Genomic DNA, 23,436 nt, shown 5'->3' with positions numbered 1-23,436 from the left:
CGCAATCCCACGCTACATCACTCCCTCCGCCGCCACACACACACGCAACTCCACTCCCCCCACCACCGCACACACACACGCAACCCCACGCTCCATCACTCCCCCGCCGCCGCACACACACACAACCCCACGCTCCATCACTCCCCCCGCCGCCGCATACACACACGCAACCCCACTCCCCCCGCCGCTGCACACACACGCAACCCCAGGCTCCATCCCCCCCGCCGCCGCACACACACACGCAACCCCACACTCCATCACTTCCCCCGCCGCCGCACACACACACACAACCCCACGCTCTATCACTCCCCCCGCCGGCGCACACACACACACAACCCCACGCTCCATCACTCCCCCCGCCGCCGCACACACACACGCAACCCCAGGCTCCATCATTCCCCCCGCTGCCGCACACACATAATAGTCCAGATATCTACCTCAACTTTGATATGTTTTACTATAGGCCACAGCAACGTGTGGCAGGGCACAGCTAGTTACCTATAAAGCCTTAAATGGTTCAAGCCCAGACCGTGTGAGAAACCACATCTCCGTACACAAACCAGCACGAGTGCTGCAGTCTGCGGAGGAGGCTCTTCTCTCGGTCCCACCTCGTCCCAAACGAGGATGGTGGGGACGAGAGGGGGGTGTAGTGAACCCTTACCTTTTGAGGCTTGAGTTAGGCAGTTAGAATTTGTCCGTTGGGAATTAGGTAGTCAGTTGGTTTAACAGTTGGTTAGTGTTAGATAGGAGAGCTGGGTAATGTTTTGTGGTATTCAAGAGCTATAGAAAAAGATAGCAAGAATACAGATAGTGGAACAGGACCCTGTGTGTGTGGTCTGTTTCTTTATCCCTGAGGAAGGCTAGGCCAAAAAAGGTTGTTTGGCTAGATTCCAGAAAGTGGGAGAGTTTGGAATTATCATCAGAGATTAGTTTCCTGAGATAATCTCCTGTTTGTTATCCCTAGATTTGATCCCAGTACCCATCTAAGAATTGGACATCAAATGCAACCAAAAGCTTTTGTGCCATTAACTTACAGAAACCATTACGCATTTGTACCAGAAGAGTTTAAGCCTGTTAAATAAACATTTTTTTAATAGTTAACACTTTACAACAGCCTGTGTGTGTGAATGTCATTGGTATTTAAACCCTCTGAAAAAAAAATACTACCGTAATACAGAAGGGTGTTACTAAGTATCCTCTCAGCCTGAATACTAAACAATAAGGTGGCAGCGTACCCAAGTGAAGAAGAAGTTTCAAAACCTCTTAGTTCAGACGTAATTCAAATACATATACAGTTGTCTCTCCTGATTTAAAAATCTCCCATTTGTAATCCGCAGGTACGGAGGAATCTTATTTATTTATTTAAAAGTTTTGTATACCGACCTTCTCATCTTTCTTGAGGGACTCAGACCGGTTTCCAACCATAATATCACATACAGTCAATAAACATCATAATTCATATTACAATAAAACATTAAAACAGCAATTACAATCAATAACTACAATGGTCAGACGTCACATTAAAATCGTTGTTCAATATCCTCCATCCATATCTCAGGGTGTTGGCTCACTCGTCGAATGCCTGTCTCCATAACCACGTCTTCACCTGCTTCCTGAATGTCAGGATAGAAAGGGCAGTTCTGATCTCCAGTGGGAGAGAGTTCCAGAGTCGAGGGGCCACCACCGAGAAGGCCCTGTCCCTCGTCCCCACCAGACGCACTTGCGAGGCCAGTGGGACCGAGAACAGGGCCTCTCCAGACGATCTTAATAATCTTGATGGTTCATAGGGGAGAATATGTTCAGAGAGATAAACAGGGTTGGAGTCGTTTTAGGGCTCTTGTTAATTGTTCTGACCAGGAAGCTTGGTTTTGGCCATTAGATTGTTCTAAAAACCACAATTTTGGAAGTCTATTGTTTTCGAGGTTTCTTATTTTAGACCAGTAGTTAAAGGCCCTGATTTTAGCAAGACCTTGGATAGAATATATTTCTTGCTCTGCTCTGACTGCAGCAGCGGTGGTCTTGACGTCAACAACAAGTATCTGTCTTAAGAATTTTGATAGTGCTTGTTCCAGTATTGGTAGCTTGCTTAGGCCCCAAATTTCAGCTCCATATAGTATCATGGGGACAATTTTTGCTTTGTAACCTTTGATTATTGGGGATAGGGATCCAGGATATTTATGGGATAACAATCTTGTCTAGTTTTGATCGCACAAGATTGAAAGTGTGCAAGCAATGAGCCTGTGTCCGAATATACCAAGCCTAGATATGTAAAAGAGCTAACCTGTTCAAGAAGCCATTTGTGTCTAGAAGGGCGATTTCCGAACACCATTATTTTTGACTTGGATTTGTTTATTGTCACCTTGTTTTTGTGGGCGTAGGTGTTAAGTTTGCTCAGTAATCTTCGTAATCCTATTTGTGTATTCGACATCAAAATCATGTCATCTGCGTATAAAAGAGTATTTACATGTCTGTAACCAATTTTTGGCATGTGAACATCCGAGCTGCTGAGGGAATCTGGCAGGTCATTGATATAAATGTTGAAAAGTAAAGGGGCCAATAAGCAGCCTTGTCTTACACCTTTGCAGGAATGTATTCTCTTTGTCAGGGCTCCACTGATTCCTGTTCTAACCTGAATATGGTTGTTGGAGTACAGACATCAGGAGTAGTAATCTGCGGTCTATTCCATGGGCTGTTCATTTTTGCCAGAGGATTTCTCTACTGATGCTGTCAAAAGCTACTTTTAAATCAATGAAAGCAACAAATAACCTGCTCTTTCGTTTTAGATATTTGTTAATTAGGTGATTTAATATTATTATTGCCCCCGGTGGCGCAGTGGGTTAAACCCCTATGCCGACTGGACCAAAGACCGACAGGTCGCAGGTTCGAATCCGGGGAGAGGCGGATGCGCTCCCTCTATCAGCTCCAGTTCCGCATGTGGGGACATGAGAGAAGCCTCCCACAAGGATGATAAAACATCAAATCATCTGGGCGTCCCCTGGGCAACGTCCTTGCAGACAGCCAATTCTCTCACCACAGGAGCAGTCGCTCCTGACACTAGGAGTGACAAGGTTCTTTGGAGGAGACAAAGGGGCAAACAGTTGTTGATAATAGTTCTCCCAATTAGCAGCTGGGATAGGTGCATCAAATGCATATTTCCTTTCTTTAAGAATTCCAGCTACTGAGTTCCAAAAGAGAATTGTGTTCCTCCCTTTAGCTGCGAGTTCTAACTCATTCCAAATGGATACTCTGTGATTTTTCTTTTTCTCGCTGATGGTTTGCTTATATTTCCTTCTCAATTCTAACATATTTAAGATCATCTGAGGGGGCCCTGCTCTCGACCGCACCACTTTCCCAAGTGAGGCTGGTGGGGACGAGGAGCAGGGCCGTCTCAGTGGTGGCCCCTCACCTGTGGAACTCACTCCCGGTGGATATCAGGACATCGACATCACTCCTATCCTTCAGGAGGAAGGTAAAGATGTGGTTGTGGGACCAGGCCTTTGGGCAATCTGCCAACAAAGTAAGGACAACCAGACAAATAGGACCGGCAGGACTGATAAATGCGGAATGAAACTGAATTATGAGATAACGAATATTGACCGGCAATAAGGAGTAATTGGTTTGTATCGGTTTATATGAAATTTTTATGGGTTTTATTGGGTATAGATATGATGTATTGTTGTTGTTTGCTATTCTGTGCTATTGTGTTTGTATTGTATGTTACGGGCATCGAATTGTGCCTTGGATATGTAAGCCGCCCTGAGTCCCCTTCGGGGTGAGAAGGGCGGGGTAAGAGTAAACCAAATAAATAAATAAATAAATTGTTATGTACTGTCCTAGACTGAGAGCCCTGCGCCTTTCTCATTAGGCTCTTAAGACTTTTCCTGATGGATTGGCATTCAATATCAAACCAATCGTCTCTATTTCTTTTTGTGCTTAATGGAGTAGCATTAGCGGTTAAATGATTTTTAATTGGCTGCATATATTCGAGAACGCTGTATTAACTGCCATCCAGTCAGATGAAGGGGTTTGTATTGTAGCTGACCAATTTGTGAATCATAGAATCATAGAATCAAAGAGTTGGAAGAGACCTCCTGGGCCATCCAGTCCAACCCCTTGCCAAGAAGCAGGAATATTGCATTCAAATCACCCCTGACAAATGGCCATCCAGCCTCTGCTTAAAATGGAATTAAGGGACTTGTTTACAGCATCAGTATTGACCTTGTGCCACCTGATTCTTTTGTTTAATTGTACCTCAGTGTTGTTTGTAATCCACCGATCTGACTCATTAGTAATTCTAAGGTCCGACGGGGCACTGAGCTTAACACTGACTGGTACATTCCATGCATTTCTATGGCATCTCCCCTGTCACAGAATCAAAGAGTTGGAAGAGACCTCATGGGCCATCCAGTCCAACCCCATTCTGCCAAGAAGCAGGAATATTGCATTCAAATCACCCCTGACAGATGGCCATCCAGTCTCTGTTTAAAAGCTTCCAAACAAAGGAGCCTCCACCACACTCCGGGGCAGAGAGTTCCACTGCTGAACGGCTCTCACGGTCAGGAAGTTCTTCCTCATGTTCAGATGGAATCTCCTCTGTTGAAGTTTGAAGCCATTGTTTCATGTCCTAGTCTCCAGGGAAACAGAAAACAAGCTTGCTCCCTCCTCCCTGTGGCTTCCTCTCACGTATTTATACATGGCTATCATATCCCCTCTCATTCTTCTCTTCTTCAGGCTAACCATGCCCAGCTCCTTAAGCCGCTCCTCATAGGGCTTGTTCTCCAGACCCTTGATCATTTTAGTCGCCCTCCTCTGGACACATTCCAGCTTGTCAATATCTCTCTTGAATTGTGGTGCCCAGAATTGGACACAATATTCCAGGTGTGGTCTAACCAAAGCAGAATAGAGTGGTAGCATTACTTCCCTAGATCTAGACACTAGGCTCCTGTGTGGGTCCTTTGATGGTTACGCAACGTTCCACTCTCTCGGAAGCTCTTTCCACATTCCATGCATTTATATGGCTTCTCCCCTGTGTGCTTCCTTTGATGGGAACGTAGACTGCCACTCCGACTGAAGCTTTCTCCACATTCCATGCATTTATAGGGCTTCTCCCCTGTGTGCTTCCTTTGATGGGACCGTAGAGTGTTACTGTGACTGAAGCTTTCTCCACATTCTATGCATTTATATGGCTTCTCCCCTGTGTGCTTCCTTTGATGGCGACGTAGAGTGCCACTGTGACTGAAGCTTTCTCCACATTCTATGCATTTATATGGCTTCTCCCCTGTGTGCTTCCTTTGATGGCGACGTAGAGTGCCACTCCGACTGAAGCTTTCTCCACATTCTATGCATTTATGTGGCTTCTCCCCTGTGTGGGTCCTTACATGGGAACGTAGAGCGCCACTGTGACCGAAGCTTTCTCCACATTCCATGCATTTATATGGCCTCTCCCCTGTATGCTTCCTTTGATGGGAACGTAAATGGGCACTCTGTCTGAAGCTTTCTCCACATTCCATGCATTTATGTGGCTTCTCCCCTGTGTGGGTCCTTTGATGGGAACGTAGACTGTCACTGCGACTGAAGCTCTCTCCACATTCCATGCATTGATATGGCTTCTCCCCTGTGTGGGTTCTTTGATGGCAACGTAGACTGCCACTGACACTGAAGCTCTTTCCACATTCCATGCACTGATATGGCTTCTCCCCTGTGTGGATCCGTTCATGTACAGTAAGATGACTTTTGCTTTGAAATTGTTTTCCACACTCCATACACTGATGTAACTTCTCCCTTGTGTCCGATCTAGGACAGGGAGGTAGAGGGCTTGCCATTCTTTTACATTTATAATTCAAATATTATGCCAGGGGATCACAGATATAACCACTTGGACAGCACAGTTTTTTATTGCTGTAGCCTTCTGCTTGCTTTCCCAAGCCTCTCTTTTTTTCAGCACACTCTTACCCGCCCCCCCCCCCTTTAAGTGCACAGGTATGTAGCTTCAAATATATTTTTCTATTACTTGTTTTTTTCTTCTTGTTGTCTTTGCTGTGTATCTTGAAGTCACTATGGACTTACAGCACTCCTTGGGCAAATCTCTCACAAGGTGTTCTTCGCAGAACTTGTTCAGGAGTTACCTGCCAGAGAAATGAGAGGGAAATCTCTTCAGGAGTTGAACAGGGAAAGATCTCACGGAACATGAAGAGGAAGTCTAGTGCTGTAGCAAACCCAGAGGAAGAGGGGAGATGCCCATTGCCTGGTGACAAATTCTTCAGGATGCTACCGTAGCTTCATATCGAAAGCCTAGTTGTAGAGCCAGCTTCTTATCGGAGATAACGAATTTATTATGACTAACACGCTCCTACGAAGATACGGTAGCATCCTGAAGAAGGGGAAGTCTCCCGAAACGAGGCATTTCAACCCGGGGACCCTTGTGGACATTATTTTACTTTCTCAAAGACAGTTCCAGTGTTCAGCTTATGGCTTCAAAAACTTTGCAAACATTTTCTCAATAATTACAACAGTTTTGAAAGATTAAACGGAAGAGTGAAGATACAAACTCTGTTACGAGGAAGAACGATATCAAGAACAATATCACCTTGTGGGTGTTATTTCCTAAAGGACATTTTAAGTATTTACTCTGTGTTTCAGAAATGCTGTTTATACACACACAGAGACACAATATCTATCAGTTGCTTATCTTCTATAGATATATAAAAATGCTCTGTGCGTAATGAGTACCTTAAAAACAAAAGAACCAATGAATGAAATCACACCAAATTTGGCAACAAAATGTCTCACAACACAAGGAGTGACCATCACTCAAAAAAAATATGATGTTGTCATTTGGGAGTTGTAGTTGTTGGGATTTATAGTTCGCCTACAATCAAAGAGCATTCTGAACTCCACCAACAATGGAATTGAACCAAACTTCGCACACAGAACTCCCATGACCAACAGAAAACACTGGAAGGGTTTGGTGGGCATTGACCTTGAGTTTGGGAGTTGTAGTTCACCAACATCCAGAGAGCACTGTGGACTCAAACAATGATGAATCTGCACCAAACTTAGCATGAATATTCCATATGCCCAAATATGAACACAGATGGAGTTTGGGGGAAATAGACCTTAACAATTGGGAGTTGTAGTTACTGGGATGTATAGTTCACCTACAATCAAAGAGCATAATGAACCCCACCAACGACAGAACTGGGGTAAACTTCCCACACAGAACCCCCATACTTAGGCCATCCAGTCCAACTCCCTTCACCAGGGCAAGGAAACGTAATCAAAGCCCTCCTGACAAAGAGCCATCCAGCCATAGATACAGGTAGATAGATATGATTCACACACACACAGATAGATTTGAAAGGAATCCCTAAAGAAGGACAATGATATGTTTCCTGTTCCAGAGTAGGCAAACCAGACAATTTCCCCATCAACACTAACAAAGAAACAACAAAAATACTATTTACCCACAAGCATAAAGAAATTATATATATTAGAAACCAACACTTTCTCATTACTTTATTTTTCAGATCACCAGACTGAGCCACAGCAATGTGTGGCAGGGGACAGCTAGTATCAGTCCCTGTTGGTTCTGCTGGACCTCTCAGAGGCCTTCGATACCGTTGACCACGGTACCCTTCTGGGACGCCTCGCAGAAATGGGACTTGGAGGTACTGCTCTGCAGTGGCTTCAGTCCTTCCTGGAGGGTCGGTCTCAGAAGGTGTTACTGGGTGACACCTGTTCAGCTCCACAATCATTGTCTTGTGGAATCCCTCAGGGTTCAGTGCTGTCCCCGATATTATTTAACATCTACATGAAGCCGCTGGGGGAGATCATCCGGAGTTTCGGAGTAAGGTGTTATCTGTACGCAGATGACGTCCAAATCTGTCACTCCTTCCCACCTGTTACTAAGGAGGCTGTTCAGACCTTGAACCGGTGCTTGGCTGCTGTGTCAGACTGGATGAGGGCTAACAAATTGAAATTCAATCCAGACAAGACAGAGGTCCTACTGGTCAGTCAAAAGGCCGAACAGGGCATAGGGTTACAGCTTGTGTTGGATGGGGTCACACTCCCCCTGAAGACGCAGGTTCGCAGCTTGGGAGAGATCCTGGATTCATCGCTAAGCCTGGAAACCCAGGTTTCGACGGTGGCCAGGGGAGCTTTTGCATAGTTAAAACTTGTGCACCAGCTGTGCCCGTACCTTGGGAAGTCTGATCTGGCCACGGTGGTCCATGCTCTGATTACATCCTGAATAGATTACTGCAACATGCTCTATGTGGGGCTGCCTTTGAAGACGGTTTGGGAATCCCTCGCCCAGAAACACACCTCGAGGCATACAGACAGAGAGAGATGGACAGACAGGCAGGTGTGTGTGTGTCAAGGACACTCAGGGCTGGCCACACACTCTTTGGAAAGGGCTCCTTTCCTTCCAGAGTGTGCTTTAGAGAGGGCAGGTGCCCTGCAAGGGAGGGTTGGGCTATGAGTGTCATTGCCACCTCCCTCCCTTGTCTCCCTCCCTTTCTTCCCTTAACCCTTCCCTTTCTTTCCCCCCCCTCCTTCCTCCTTTCCTTCTCTTCCTCCCTTTCTTCCTCTTGTCCCTCCCTCCTTCATCCCTTCCCTCTGCTCTCCCTTCCTTGCCCCCTTCCTTCCTCCCTTTCTTCCTTCTCTCACCCCTTCCTTACTTCATTCCACGCTTCATCCCTCCCTTCTTCCCTACCTTCCTCCCTTCTCTTCCTCCTTTCCTTAATCCCTTCCTCTATCCCTGCCTGGCTTCCACATTTCTGCTCCTCCTTCCGTGCTTCCTTCTGCTCTTCATCCCTTTTTCCCCCCTTCTCTTTCTCCTTGGCATGTTTAGCTTGAAGAAGAGAAGAATTTAAGGTGCAGGTGCTTACCTACAAAGCCCTGAATGGTTTGGGACCACCCTACCTGCGTGACCGCATCGCTGTCTACGAACCCACACGCTCACTCCGGTCATCAGGAGAGGCCCTGCTCGTGATCCCGCCCGCGTCCCAAGCGCGCTTGGTTGGGACGCGAGACAGGGCTTTCTCCGTGGTGGCCCCCCGCCTCTGGAACGCCCTCCCGAAAGATCTCAGACAAGCCCCTACACTGGCAGTCTTCAGAAAGAATTTGAAAACCTGGCTGTTCCAATGTGCCTTTTCAGATTAGGAATCTCCCAGGACCAAATCCCAGAAGCACTTTAGTACCAAAATCACCGCACACTGCACACTGCACTTATATCATAATCCCACACCCCTCCGATACATCAGCACTTTTAACCTTGTACCCCTACTCCGGCCGACTCAGTTTTTAATAATGTCTTGTCGTATTGCTATTGTTATTGTTTTTCTGCTTAACTGTTTTTATTTGCTAGATATTGTATTGTTGTATTGTGTTGGGCTTCGGCCTGTTGTGAGCCGCATCGAATCCTTCGGGAGATGCTAGCGGGGTACAAATAAAATAATAATAATAATAATAATAATAATAAGGCTGAGAGGAGATATGATAGCCATGTATAAGTATGTGAGAGGAAGCCACAGGGAGGAGGGAGCAAGCTTGTTTTCTGCTTCCCTGGAGACTAGGACGCAATGGAAGAATGGCTTCAAACTACAAGAGAGGAGATTCCATCTGAACACGAGGAAGAACTTCCTGACTGTGAGAGTCGTTCAGCAGTGGAACTCTCCGCCCCGGAGTGTGGTGGAGGCTCCTTCTTTGGAGGCTTTTAAACAAAGGCTGGATGGCCATCTGTCAGGGGTGATTTGAATGCAATATTCCTGCTTCTTGGCAGAATGGGGTTGGACTGGATGGTGGCCCACCAGGTCCCTTCCAACTCTTTGATTCTAGGATTCTAGGGAGGCCCTGAGTGGGGGACTGGCCTGGCCAAAGAGGGAGAGAGAGAGAGCCTTCGGAGTCCGGCTGAGGGGAGAAGAAGCAGCCCAGGGATCCCTCAGGAAGGAAGGAAGGGCACCAGGAGAGAAATTTACCTCACGAACCAGGGCCGCCGGGCCCAAGGAGCGAGGACACATGGAAGGGATTCCTCAGAGCCAAAGATGGCGGAGGGATGCGCTCCCCCCTCCTACTTCCGGAAGCGATCTCGGAGGGAAGTGCGTCACGCTCTCCCCCCCCCCCCGCCCCCAGCACGTCCTCCTGCCTCTCTGGGAAGTGGAGGCCTCCCTCTCGCTCTACTTCCGCCCGGTCTAAAGATGGCGGCCGCAGAACAGGCGCCCCAAAGAAGGCGGGGCTGAGCGTCCAAACAGCAGGGAGAGCCAGCCAGGCCACGAAGAGGCTTTCTAGTCCTTCCTTCCTTCTCTCCCTCCCTCCTTCCTTCCCTCCTTCCTTCTCTCCCTCCCTCCTTCCTTCCCTCCTTCCTCCCTTCCTTCTCTCCCTCCCTCCTTCCTTCCTTCCCTCCCTCCTCCCTTCCTTCCCTCCCTCCTTCCCTCCCTCCTCCCTTCCTTCTTTCCCTCCTTCCTTCCCTCCCTCACTTCTTCCCTCCTTCCTTCCTTCCCTCCCTCCTTCTCTCTCTCCTTCCTTCCTTCCCTCCCTCCTCCCTTCCTTCTCTCCCTCCTTCCTTCCCTCCTTCCTCCCTCCCTCCTTCTTTCCTTCCCTCCCTCCTTCCTTCCCTTCCTTCTCTCCCTCCTTCCTTCCCTCCTTCCTCCCTCCCTCCCTCCTTCCTTCCTTCCCTCCCTCCTTCTCTCCCTCCTTCCTTCCTTCTTTCCTTCCTTCCTTCCTTCCTTCCCTCCCTCCCTCCTTCCTTCCTTCCTTCCTTCCTTCCTTCCTTCCCTCCCTCCTTCCTTCCTTCCCTCCCTCCTTCCTTCCTTCCCTCCCTCCTTCCTTCCTTCCCTCCCTCCTTCCTTCCTTCCCTCCCTCCTTCCTTCCCTCCCTCCTTCCTTCCTTCCCTCCCTCCTTCCCTCCATCCCTCCCCCCTTCCTTCTTTCCTTTTCCCCTTCCTTCCTTTTTCCACCCCCTTCCTTTTTCCCTCATCCTTTCTCACCATTCTTTGTCTTCCATTCTCTGCAGTTAGGGAGATATGCTGTGCATCCTAATGGACCCTTTGCTAAAAAGTGGGGATTAAACAGTATTTTAATTATTTATTTATTATTTGAACTTATATGCCGTCACTCCCCTGGGGCTCGGAGCGGCTTACAAGAATGGCTATCGGACAGATGGCAAGCTGTTTAACCTCAGCAGACTGAAAGCCAAAACCAAGGTCACAACAACATCTGTTATAGAACTCCAGTATGCTGATGACAATGTCATCTGTGCGCATTCAGAAGAAGATCTACAAGCCACTCTGAACACCTTTGCAGAAGCATACACAAAGCTTGGCCTGTCACTGAACATCGAGAAAACCAAAGTGCTGTTCCAGCAGTCACCAGCCATCCCCTCTCCAATGCCAGCAATACAACTTAATGGTGTAACATTAGAAAATGTTGACCATTTCCGCTACCTTGGCAGCCACCTCTCCACCAAAGTCAACATCGACACCGAAATACAACACCGCCTGAGCTCTGCGAGTGCAGCATTTTCCCGAATGAAGCAGAGAGTGTTTGAGGATCGGGAATCCGTATGGAGACCAAGGTGCTTGTCTATAAAGCTATTGTCCTCCCAACCCTGCTCTATGCCTGAGAAACGTGGACTGTCTACAGACGTCACGTGCAACTCCTGGAACGATTCCACCAGCGCTGCCTCCAGAAAATCCTGCAAATCTCTTGGGAAGACAAGCGGACAAACGTCAGTTTGCTGGAAGAAGCAAAGACCACCAGCATTGAAGCGATGATCCTCCAACATCAACTCCGCTGGGCCGGCCATGTTGTCCGGATGCCTGACCACCGTCTCCCAAAGCAGTTGCTCTACTCCGAACTTAAGAACGGAAAACGGAATGTTGGTGGACAGGAAAAGAGATGTACAGATGGGCTCAAAGCCAACCTTAAAAACTCCGGCATAGACACTGAGAACTGGGAAGCCCTGGCCCTTGAGCGCTCCAGCTGGAGGTCAGCTGTGACCAGCAGTGCTGCAGATTTTGAGGAGGCACGAGTGGAGTGTGAAAGAGGAAGGCTCGTCAAGCCAACCCCGACCGGGACCGACTTCCACCTGGAAACCAGTGCCTTCACTGTGGGAGAAGATGCGGGTCAAGAAGAGGGCTCCACAGCCACCTATGAACCCACAAGAATATTGGAAGACCATCATACTCGTCCAACGAGAGATCGCCTAAGTAAGTAAGTACAAGAATGGCTAAAATCTAACAACATTTAAAAGCATTCTAAAACAATTTAAAAACAGCAATATCAAACATTAAAAGCCTGTCAAAACAGGTATGTCTTACATGCCCTGCGGAAAGCTGGTAAGTCCCATAAGGCACGGACCTTAGGTGGCAGAGTATTCCAGAGTGATGTATAAAATATAAAATATAAAGCAACAGATATCTATGTATCAATGTATAAGTGTGAAGTTGTTTCAATAATTAAATCCATTATAACACTGAATTACACTATGCATATATTATATACAGTAAGAGTTGCACACCAGGGCTGGAGTAGGCATCTTTGAACCCCTAAACATGCTCTTTAATAATCAAAGCAATTTATTGAAGATTAATATAACAATAGTCAAAAAGGTAAAAAGCATTAAAATAGAGAAAAGGTGATGTCCACAAAATCAGCAAATAATCCAAATCCAAGTTAGGAGACAAATCAGTTCCAAAATCCAAGAAGCAAATCCATAGGGAGAAAGTCTTTCTTTTCCAAAGGTCCCTTGAACAAACAAGAGCAAACTTGAATCAAATAATCTAAATGCAGTAGCTTGAAATCACGAACACCAGCTTACAAAAATCTCAGCATGAGCATGAATACAGGGCAAGATTATACATGATTCTCCGCATGAACAAGCAAGCATGAAGCAGGCATGAAAACCAAACGTTGGACTTAACTGAAGAGTACAGATTCACGGGTCCTATATTTATTCAGAAAGCCATGGCAAAAGCATTCCCTTTCCCTTGGGAAACCTCTCCCTGACCCCTCTATTCTCTTAATCTTTCAGACCGTCTTCTGCTCCCTTCCAGGTGGCGATGTTGATTGATTTGACTTCTCCTATCAAAGAGTGTCTGGTCCTCCCTCAGCTTGCCAATTAGTACATTCCTTTCACTATCACTATTTGGCCTTGGCCGTTCAACCTTTTCCTCTGCCTCTTTTTCTGTTGGCATCGAAGCATCTTTGCCTTGGGAACCAACGATCCCAGAATCCTCTGGTTCACTCTGGCTAATTGTACAGTCTTGACCATCATTTCTAAACATAAATCCCTGAGAGTCAGCAGAAATGTGGTCATTTCACTCAGACGTTGGAACCTCTGCAGACTCCTGATCATTCTCCTTTGAATCCTGTGACAAAGAGACAACTACAGGCTGAACCCCTACAGTAAGATTATTATTGTATCAACACCATGGGCAAAATCTATATAAACATCAATTATTCAATCAAGAAAAACATCCGTAATAAACATTAAACAATAAGTTTTCATTCACAACATATTGTGAGTTCTCAACAGTTCCATGTTATCACTTCTTTGGAATGTTATTAAACAAAAGTTCAGATTATGTTTCTTCTGTAGAATGTTAGGCAATTAAAGTTCAGTCCCATGTAGATACAAGTTGTTGTAGGAGTTCTTGACAAATACGTGATGATAGTAAGTGTAGAGATTCTTTTGATGTATGTGATGATAGCAATTACAAAGGTATTATTCACCTTGTTTGAGGAAACTTCCCTTCCTCAGGTTGCTATTTCATCAATTTAAGTCGATCTCTTTCAAGGAATTAACAAACTAGATTAAAAAGGACAACAATAGATATGCTCTAATAGCACCCAGTTACAGTAACAACAATCATTGTGTGGCATTAAAACACTTACTACTTTCTCCTGAGGAGTGAATGGCTTTGCTCAAAGACTTTCAATAGCTGTGAGTCTGCAGATATTTCAAGTGCGAGCAAAAACCCACGGAGAAGCCTCCCTTTATAAAGATGCAGGTCAATTGCAGTAAACAAGAGAGATAGAATCCATCGTTTAACCCACCCGGGGAAATGGTATGTAACCTGAATATCCAAAAGGCCTCTCTCTGAAGTAAAATTCTTTGTAAGTCTTGGAGGGGTTGTGTGGTTACCTTTCTTAAAAATCGCAAAATCTGAAGCCAGTGTGTGAGTGGGATTTCTCACTGAAATGGGCATAAAGAGTAGAGTCAATGGGTTATTTCTAATGTGGGATCTATGTTCAAGAATTCTAATTTTTAAAGGTCTGGAGGTCACGCCTACATATAGCAGTGAACATGGACATTGTATGGCATACATCACTTTCTCTGTATTGCAGTTGGTGAAACTACAAAGTTGTATGTTGAGTTGCATTGTGGGATGTGAGAGGTGTTTTAAGAGATTGAGTGCAATATGCACAATGCCCGCAACTTGTTTGGCCCCTAAGATTAGATTTGCTGATAGTATAGGGGGTTGTGAAGTCAGATCTGATCGTCATATCCCTAAGATTTTGGGTTCGTTTGTTGGCTATCATTGGTACATTCTTGCGTCCTGGAGTGTCACTGGTCAAGTGCCAGTGCTTTCTAATTATTTTCCTGATGTGTGGGAAATATGGGATTAACCTAAGTGGCCATATAATGCGGTCATTAGGTTTCCTCACCATATCGCTTAGAAAATCATTTCTATCTATGGACTTAACTTTTCTAATAGCAGTATTGATGATACTTGCGGGGTGCCCTTCTTATTTATTTATTTATTTATTTATTTATTTATTTACTTACTTACTGCATTTCTATACCACTTTTCTTACCCGTAGGGGGACTCAAAGCAGTGTACAGAATAATAATTGGGAAAAATTCAATGCCTCACATACTAATAAAAGCAATACATTACATATCAAAAAAAATAACATATAACTGTAACTTAAAATCATTAAAATTGTCAGACATGATTGTTTGCCAGTTTGTGTAGTTTTCTTTGAATTGTTTCTCAAAAGTAATGACCTCTGGTGTGACGTCCTCGGGAGCAGTGGTGCTTCGTTTTAATCTCATAAGTGTGGCATAGGGTAAGTTCGTTTTTAAACTATGATGGTGATATTTATTTATCTTATCAAGCGTGAACGAAACAGTTGTATTGCATCAAACAACTACCGTCCGGTCAGCCTCACGTCGATACCGGGCAAGATTCTGGAAAAGATTGTTAAGGAAGTGGTCTGCAAACACTTAGAAACAAATGCAGTCATCGCTAATAGTCAACATGGATTTATCAAAAACAAGTCATGCCAGACTAATCTGATCTCTTTCTTCGATAGAGCTACAAGCTGGGTAGATGCGGGGAATGCCGTGGATGTAGCGTACCTGGATTTCAGTAAGGCCTTCGACAAGGTCCCCCATGACCTTCTGGCAAGGAAACTAGTCCAATGTGGGCTAGGCAAAACTACGGTGAGGTGGATCTGTAATTGGTTAAGTGGACGAACACAGAGAGTGCTCACTAATGCTTCCTCTTCATCTTGGAAAGAAGTGACGAGCGGAGTGCCGCAGGGTTCCGTCCTGGGCCCGGTCCTGTTCAACATCTTTATTAATGACTTAGATGAAGGGCTAGAAGGCATGATCATCAAGTTTGCAGACGACACCAAATTGGGAGGGATAGCCAATAGTCCAGAGGACAGGAGCAGAATTCAAAACGATCTTGACAGATTAGAGAGATGGGCCAAAACTAACAAAATGAAGTTCAACAGTGACAAATGCAAGATACTCCACTTTGGCAGAAAAAATGAGATGCAAAGATACAGAATGGGGGACGCCTGGCTCGAGAGCAGTACGTGTGAAAAAGATCTTGGAGTCCTCGTGGACAACAAGTTAAACATGAGCCAACAATGTGATGTGGCGGCAAAAAAAGCCAATGGGATTTTGGCCTGCATCAATAGGAGCATAGTGTCTAGATCTAAGGAAGTAATGCTACCCCTCTATTCTGCTTTGGTTAGACCACATCTGGAATATTGTGTCCAATTCTGGGCACCACAATTCAAGAGAGATATTGACAAGCTGGAAAGTGTCCAGAGGAGGGCGACTAAAATGATCAAGGGTCTGGAGAACAAGCCCTATGAGGAGCGGCTTAGGGAACTGGGCATGTTTAGCCTGAAGAAGAGAAGGCTGAGAGGAGATATGATAGCCATGTATAAATATGTGAGAGGAAGCCACAGGGAGGAGGGAGCTAGCTTGTTTTCTGCTTCCTTGGAGACTAGGACACGGAACAATGGCTTCAAACTACAAGAAAGGAGATTCCATCTGAACATTAGGAAGAACTTCCTGACTGTGAGAGCCGTTCAGCAGTGGAACTCTCTGCCCCGGAGTGTGGTGGAGGCTCCTTCTTTGGAAGCTTTTAAACAGAGGCTGGATGGCCATCTGTCAGGGGTGATTTGAATGCAATATTCCTGCTTCTTGGCAGGGGGTTGGACTGGATGGCCCATGAGGTCTCTTCCAACTCTTTGATTCTATGATTCTATGATTAAAAAAAACAAGCAAGCAAAGAAAAAATAAACAAAGCACAAAGTTTGCAAACTTGGCACTCTATTAAATGCCCTTTGATCAGTAGCTGGTCACTTGGGAGGACATGAGAGAAGGCTCCCCACAGGATTGCAAGACATCTAGGCGTCCCCTGGGCAACATCTTTGTAGTCAGTTAATTATCTCATTCTAGAAGCGACCAGAAGCAACTTGCAGCATGATGGTGGTAGCTGTTGTAATGCATGATGGGATTTTTATCCGTGGGTTTTCTTATTGCCTTTCTTATATACCATGACATCTAGAAAGTTTATATTTGTATGGCTATGGTTACCAGTGAATTTGATGTTATCATATATTGTGTTAAGCCAAATACTAAAGAAAATTGCGGATTCGTCTGATTTTCAAATTTTAAAAAATCATCGATAAACCTGCCATAGTATAGAATATCTGGCAAAAATTGTTTTTTGTGTCATTTAGGATGTGGGTTTCTTCCAAATTTGAAATAAAAAGATTTGCTACTGAAGGTGTTGTAGTAGAGCCTGTGAGTAATGTTACAAATAGTAGTATGGGTGCCAGAAGGGGAAAAAGGTTTACTCGTGAGCAGGAATCTGATAATGAGCAGCAGAGAAAGAGGATCCAGGACATACTTACAGCACCTACAGATGAGGAGTTGTTTGAGGGATTCTTTGGGGATGATGGGTCAATGAGTGCAGGAGAAGAAGGAGACACCATGGATTGGACTAAGATAAGAGAAGTGCAAGCTATTTGTGAGGAGCCAACAACTAGTGATGCTTTTATGGGGTTCTCTGGGGTGAAGACTGGCAATCAGGGGATCCAACTGAGTCTTGGTGGGACCTAAGTCTTGACAGAAGATGGAGGAATTGGAGGGAAGGACAAGGGAATTCATGTGAAGAGCTGGGAGCAGCTGTGGGGGATAATGATGGGGCGGTGGTCAGTTCATCTTCTGATGATTTGTAAAAAAAGTGGGTTGAGGGTGATGGGTCCTTGCAGAAGGCAAGGTGTTGATGAGCGTTTGTGTGTTGGGTGCTGTGTATTGGAAAAGATTCTTGTAGACTTGTTACTGCCTGTTTCGTGTTCGTCATTGGTTTGGGATCTGCAGTTTGGATCTCCTGATCGCTTGCGTGTTATTGACCCGGATTGGCTTTTCGTGAATGTGGACTTCTTCCTTCCTGGACCTGGACCGGTGTGGCTAAAGATGCTGCTTCTGCAGACACTGGAGCAGCGCTGTTTCGGAGTTCTCCCACTTCGACCCTGGACTTCGGCTGATGACGCTTCTCTTCCTGCGGCCCCTTCTTTTTCGTTAACCGGATGTGTACTATGCCTTTTTGTTGTGCCTCAGAGCGCTTTGTTTGATTCGTTTTTTATCCAGTTAACCTGGATTATATTTCTGTTAACCTTTTGGACCAGGTCTGGGTTGTTTCTTGAGTTTTGACCAGTGACACTACATTTAAGTACTTCTGCATCCTTTTTCCTTTGTTTTAATAAACTCTGTTTTGAAGCCACTTTGAGTCTGGCCCTTTAAGGTGTCTGTGATTCCAACAAAAGGGGCCAAAGGACTTTCCATCATGACAACAAAAATCTGTAGATAATATTGAGTTTTAAATCTGAAAAAATATATATTCCAGGACAATGTCTAACAGATCCATTTAAAAAAATGAGAAGGTGATGTTATATCCAGAGTCATTAAGATGGACTGGAGGTATGGTAAGGTCCTCTATGACCTTTATGAAATGTTTAGTATCTTTAATATCTTTAAGACTGCCTGTGTGAGGGGTACAAATGGTTGTAAATAATAATCCAAAAACTGCATTGGGGGTTCCAGGTTGGAGGAAGAGCCCGAGATGTTGATTTGAGATTTTATTTGTTGATTTGAGATGTATCCTAAAGTGAGTCCTTCTGTACATACTGTTCGAATTAAAAAACGTATTTTGTCTGTAGAATCCTTAGGAATAGATTTATAGAAAGAAGTGTATCCTGGGTGTCTCTCTACCTCTTTGATGTAATCTGTTTCGTTTAATAGAACTAAAGATCTAAATATCTCAGCTGTTGCTCCTTTCAGCAAACCTCCACACATCACCCTAGAAGCCTGTGATGGGTTTCTTATGGAGGAGGCTAGGTGAACCCCTTCAGAGCTTGCTGCAATACTGAGAAAAATCCCCTTCTCAGTGAGACCTGCTCCCAGTAGCCGTCGACCAAGGCCACACAAACTAGTCCATGGTAGAGAGAGAGAGAGAGTCAGGTGCCGGCCTTCCTCTTTCCTTCCAATATTTTTTGAAAGAGAGCTCAGAAATTGAAAAGCAGGTCTCTTCTAGCTGCGCATGAGTTCCAATATGTTTAATGTATGCTGAACATTCTCTACAGCTCTTTCCACAATCCGTGCATTTCTATGGCTTCTCTACAATGTAGCTCCTTTGAAAGCAATGTAGATAGTTACTCTGACTGAAACTTTCTCCACATTCTATGCATTTCTATGGCTTCTGTACAGTGTGAGTAATTTGGTGGGCATGCAGATTGTTACTGCGACTGAAGCTCTTTCCACATACCAAGCATTTATAAGGCTTCTCCCCTGTGTGGGCCCTTTGATGGGAACGTAGAGTGCCACTGTGTCTGAAACTCTTTCCACAGTCAATGCAGTTATGTGGCTTCTCCCCTGTGTGGATCCTTTGATGGATACGCAGCCTTGAACTGTGACTGAAGCTCTTTCCACATTCCTTACACTTATGTGGCTTCTCCCCTGTGTGGGTCCTTTGATGGGAACGTAGACTGTCACTGCGAATGAATCTTTCTCCACAGTCCATGCATTTATAAGGCTTCTCCCCTGTGTGGGTCCTTTGATGAGAACGTAGAGTGCCACTCTGACTGAAGCTCTTTCCACATTCCATGCATTTATGTGGCTTTTCCCCTGTGTGGGTCCTTTGATGGGAACGTAGAGTGCCACTCTCACTGAAGCTTTCTCCACAGTACATGCATTTATGTGGCTTCTCCCCGGAATGCTTCCTTTGATGGGAACGTAGACTGTCACTGCGAATGAAGCTTTCTCCACATTCCATGCATTTATGTGGCTTCTCCCCTGTGTGGGTCCTTTGATGGGAACGTAGAGTGCCACTCTGATTGAAGCTCTTTCCACATTCCATGCATTTATGTGGCTTTTCCCCTGTGTGGATCCTTTGATGGGAACGTAGAGTGTAACTCTCACTGAAGCTTTCTCCACAGTACATGCATTTATGTGGCTTCTCCCCTGTGTGCTTCCTTTGATGGGAACGTAGATTGTCACTGCGAATGAAGCTTTCTCCACATTCCATGCATTTATATGGCTTCTCCCCTGTGTGCTTCCTTTGATGGGAATGTAGATTGCTACTCTGACTGAAGCTTTTTGCACACTCCATGCATTTATATGGCTTCTCCCCTGTGTGGGTCCTTTCATGGGAACGTAGATTTCCAATCGTACGGAAGCTTTCTCCACATTCTATGCATTTATATGGCTTCTCCCCTGTGTGGGTCCTTTGATGGGTATGCAGAGTGTCATTGCGACTGAAGCTTTCTCCACATTCCATGCATTTATATGGCTTCTCTCCTGTGTGGGTCCTTTGATGGGAACGTAGATTTCCACTCGTACGGAAACTTTCTCCACATTCCATGCATTTATATGGTTCCTCCCCTGTGTGGGTCCGTCCATGTACAGTAAGAGAACTTTTCTTTTCAAATTGTTTCCCACATTCCATACACTGATGTAACTTCTCCCCTGTGTCTGATCTAGGACACAGAGATAGAGGACTTGCCATTCTTTTACATTTATAATTCAAATATTATGCCAGGGTTTCACAGATATAACCTCTTGGACAGCAGTTTTTGTATTGCATTAGCCTTCTCACTTTCCTAAGCTTCTCTTTTTACAGCACAATCTTATCCCCCCCCCCCCTTTAAATTGCACAAGTATGTAGCTTGAAATATATATTTCTACTGATTATTTTTTCATGTTGTTATTGCTGTGTATCTTGAAGTCGCTTTGGACTTACAGCACTCCTCGGGCAAAGCTCTCACAAGGTGTTCTTCGCAGAACTTGTTCAGAAGTTACCTGCCAGACAAATGAGAGGGAAATCTCCTCAGGAGTTGATCGTAGAAACATGAAAATGAAGAACAAGTCTAGTGCTGTTGCAAACCCAGGGGAAGAAGGAAGGTGTCCATTGCCTGGTGACAAATGAACGATCCCCCCTCAGGTACAAAGGGGATGGTGCCCAAAGATTCTCTTTGTGTGATTTCTTACACTGCCAGGTGTTCAAGGAGGGGCCTTTCTCATCCTCAGCCAGGGGGGTCCTGGGCCTCTCTCAACTACAAACTCTAGAATCCTGCAGGAAACAGGCACAGGATTTCAAAGGGGAAGCAGGCTCTTCTCCTCCTTGGAAGGCCAGACACTAACTTTTCTGAGGCCGCAGGGATTCTTCCTGCGTGTGGCTTTTTGAGCCTTCTCCTTTATTATTATTATTATTATTATTATTATTATTATTAAACTTTATTTGTACCCCGCTAGCATCTCTCGAAGGACTCGATGTGGCTTACAAAGGCCAAGGCCTCAACACATATATACAATACAAAACCTAAGGCAAATTAAATCAATTAAAGCAATATAAGCAACAAATAATAAACAATACACTAAGACACAATAAAACTGGGCCAGGCCAGAGTAATGGGTACAGGATTAAAAGTGCTGATGTGACAGGTGGTATATAAGGCTTATAGGGCAAGTGCAGTGTGCGGTGTGCAGCAGTCTTAGTTTTAATAAAGTGCTCATGGGACTTGGTATTGGAGATTTCCTATTCTGGGAAGGCATATTGGAACAGCCAGGTCTTCAAGTTCTTTCTAAAGACTGCCAGTATGGGGGTCTGTCTAATGTCTTTGGGGAGGGTGTTCCAGAGTCGGGGGGCCACCACAGAGAAGGCCCTGTCCCTCGTCCCCACCAAACGCGCCTGCGATGCAGGTGGGATTGCGAGCAGGGCCTCTCCGGATGAACGAAGAGAGCGCGTGGGTTCATAAACGGAGATGCGGTCATGCAGGTAGGCAGGTCCCAAACCGTTTAGGGCGTTGTAGGTAAACATCTGCACCTTGAATTGGGCTCGGAAAATAAACGACAGGCAATGGAGCTCCTTAAACAGGAGTCCACCCTCCCCTCCTTTCTCTGCCGGCTCCTCTGCCCTTCTCTTCCTGCATTGATATCCTTCCTGCCCGTCCTTTGCTCATGAATGGGGAGCAGTGGATGTGTTGCAGCCACCCTGGGCTTCACGGATAACCTCCAGCTCCAAAGTGTGATGTGTTTTGAAAAATGTGTTTCTTTAAAAATCAGCTTGTGTTCCCAAAACACAATTGTTTGTTTTAGTATTTTAAACTTTTCTGATTAATGGTTCATGGGTTGTAATTTATTTCAAAGGAAAGGCATAATAATGCAGACCTGGAGACTGGAATTGCATCAGCCTCTGCACCAGGTCGGCTTTGAAGAGGAGGGCATCACATCATGGGGAGATCACAGAAGAGAAGGCCCTCTTAGTTTCCATGGGTGCTCATATTTGTACGGACTTCATTTCCATGTAACACTGCTTTTTTCTGCACTCTCCATTTTTATACATCCTTTTCTTAAAAGGTTGGGGGAGGGAAAAATAGGGGGGAAGATGGGTGACCTACGGTCTCTCCCAATCTAGTCACAAGTAAAGCTAATATCATACGATTCACCCTCTAGATCTCTCTATAGCAGTGTTTCTCAGCCTTCCTAATGCCATGACCCCTTAATACAGTTCCTCACGTTATGATGACCCCCAACCATAAAATTGTTTTCATTACCACTTCACAACTGTAATTTTGCTCCTGGTATGAATCGTCATGTAAATATCTGATATGCAGGATGTATTTTCATTCATTGAACCAAATTTGGCACAAATACCTGATGCACCCACATTTGAATACTGGTGGGGTTGGGGAGGGATTGATTTTGCATTTGGGAGTTGTAGTTTCTGGGATTTATGGTTCACCTACAATCAAAGAGCATTCTGAACTCCACCAACGATGGAATAGAACCAAACCTGGGACACAGAACTCCCATGACCAACAAAAAATACTGGAAGGTTTGGTGGCAGTGACCTTGAGTTTTGGAGTTGTAGTTCATCTACATCCCAAGAGCATTGCAGACTCAAAACAATGATGGATTTGGACCAAGCTTGGCATGAATACTCAATATGTGCAAATGTGAATTCTGGTGGAGTTTGGGGAAAATAGAGTTGACATTTGGGTGTTGTAGTTTGTGACGGCGCGAGTGGCGCCACCTATGTATAGAACTGTTACTTGCAAGATTTAAACTGTTGTATTATGCTTAATCCTGCCCCCTTTTTACCATGTTTATGTACAGTTGTATGGATTGGTTGCTTGTAGCTGTCAATCAGTACTGTTTGGCTCCACCTCTTCCTGCAAGAGGGGAGAACTTCCTTTTCTTTTCATTCTGCCTTCAGAGGTCGTACCAGATGGACATGAGTAAGAGACCTGACTCTAAAGGACCCTGATTTAAGTTACCTCTTAGCACCAGTTCTGAGGGTTTTTTTTACTCCTGGGACTCATGCTTTATGTCCAGATCGTCCTGGACAATTATTGAGGAGATCCAGGCGCCTTCAAGCCGGTTCTTTTGGCACCTTTTGGCATCCTGAATCTTCAAGACATAGGCCATCTGAACTGGGGTTGTGGTTTGGTCCGGCATTCACAGCCATTGAGGAAGGAGGAAACTTGGTGAGGCTTCTCAGCTTCAAACCCCTTGAACCCAGGACTTATTGAGACTGTAATGTATGTTTTCCTTCACCCCTCTGAAGTTTTCCAGCTCATTGCTTTAAAGAAATGACTTTGTTATCAATAAAACTTATTTTGAGCTATT

General features: G+C 45.1%; 4 protein-coding genes across 4 annotated transcripts in view; 1 reads left to right on the top strand and 3 right to left on the bottom strand.

Annotated features, from left to right (window-relative positions):
• Positions 1 to 23,436, top strand: part of LOC132765349 (bromodomain-containing protein 2) — a 463,888-nt gene that overhangs the window by 96,084 nt on the left and 344,368 nt on the right. The window lies entirely within an intron of this gene.
• Positions 1 to 23,436, bottom strand: part of LOC132766343 (prefoldin subunit 6-like) — an 88,335-nt gene that overhangs the window by 57,610 nt on the left and 7,289 nt on the right. The gene's annotated exons all lie outside the window — the stretch shown is intronic.
• Positions 430 to 20,942, bottom strand: LOC132766290 (zinc finger protein ZFP2-like). Its single transcript, XM_067464973.1, has 2 exons — positions 20,549 to 20,942; positions 430 to 6,125 (listed from the first exon to the last, which is right to left on the bottom strand). The coding sequence occupies exon 2, from the start codon at positions 5,820 to 5,822 to the stop codon at positions 4,935 to 4,937; it is 888 nt and encodes a 295-aa protein (XP_067321074.1). The 5' UTR covers positions 5,823 to 6,125; positions 20,549 to 20,942; the 3' UTR covers positions 430 to 4,934.
• On the bottom strand, positions 16,945 to 20,550 carry LOC132766263 (zinc finger protein 135-like). The gene has a single exon (XM_067464927.1). It carries the CDS (start codon positions 20,312 to 20,314, stop codon positions 19,001 to 19,003), a length of 1,314 nt encoding a protein of 437 aa, XP_067321028.1. The 5' UTR covers positions 20,315 to 20,550; the 3' UTR covers positions 16,945 to 19,000.

Source organism: Anolis sagrei, chromosome 2, assembly GCF_037176765.1.
Source record: "Anolis sagrei isolate rAnoSag1 chromosome 2, rAnoSag1.mat, whole genome shotgun sequence".
Taxonomy (NCBI): domain Eukaryota; kingdom Metazoa; phylum Chordata; class Lepidosauria; order Squamata; family Dactyloidae; genus Anolis; species Anolis sagrei.
The sequence above is the reverse complement of the archived record's forward strand: the minus strand, read 5'-3'. Positions and strand labels throughout refer to the sequence as shown.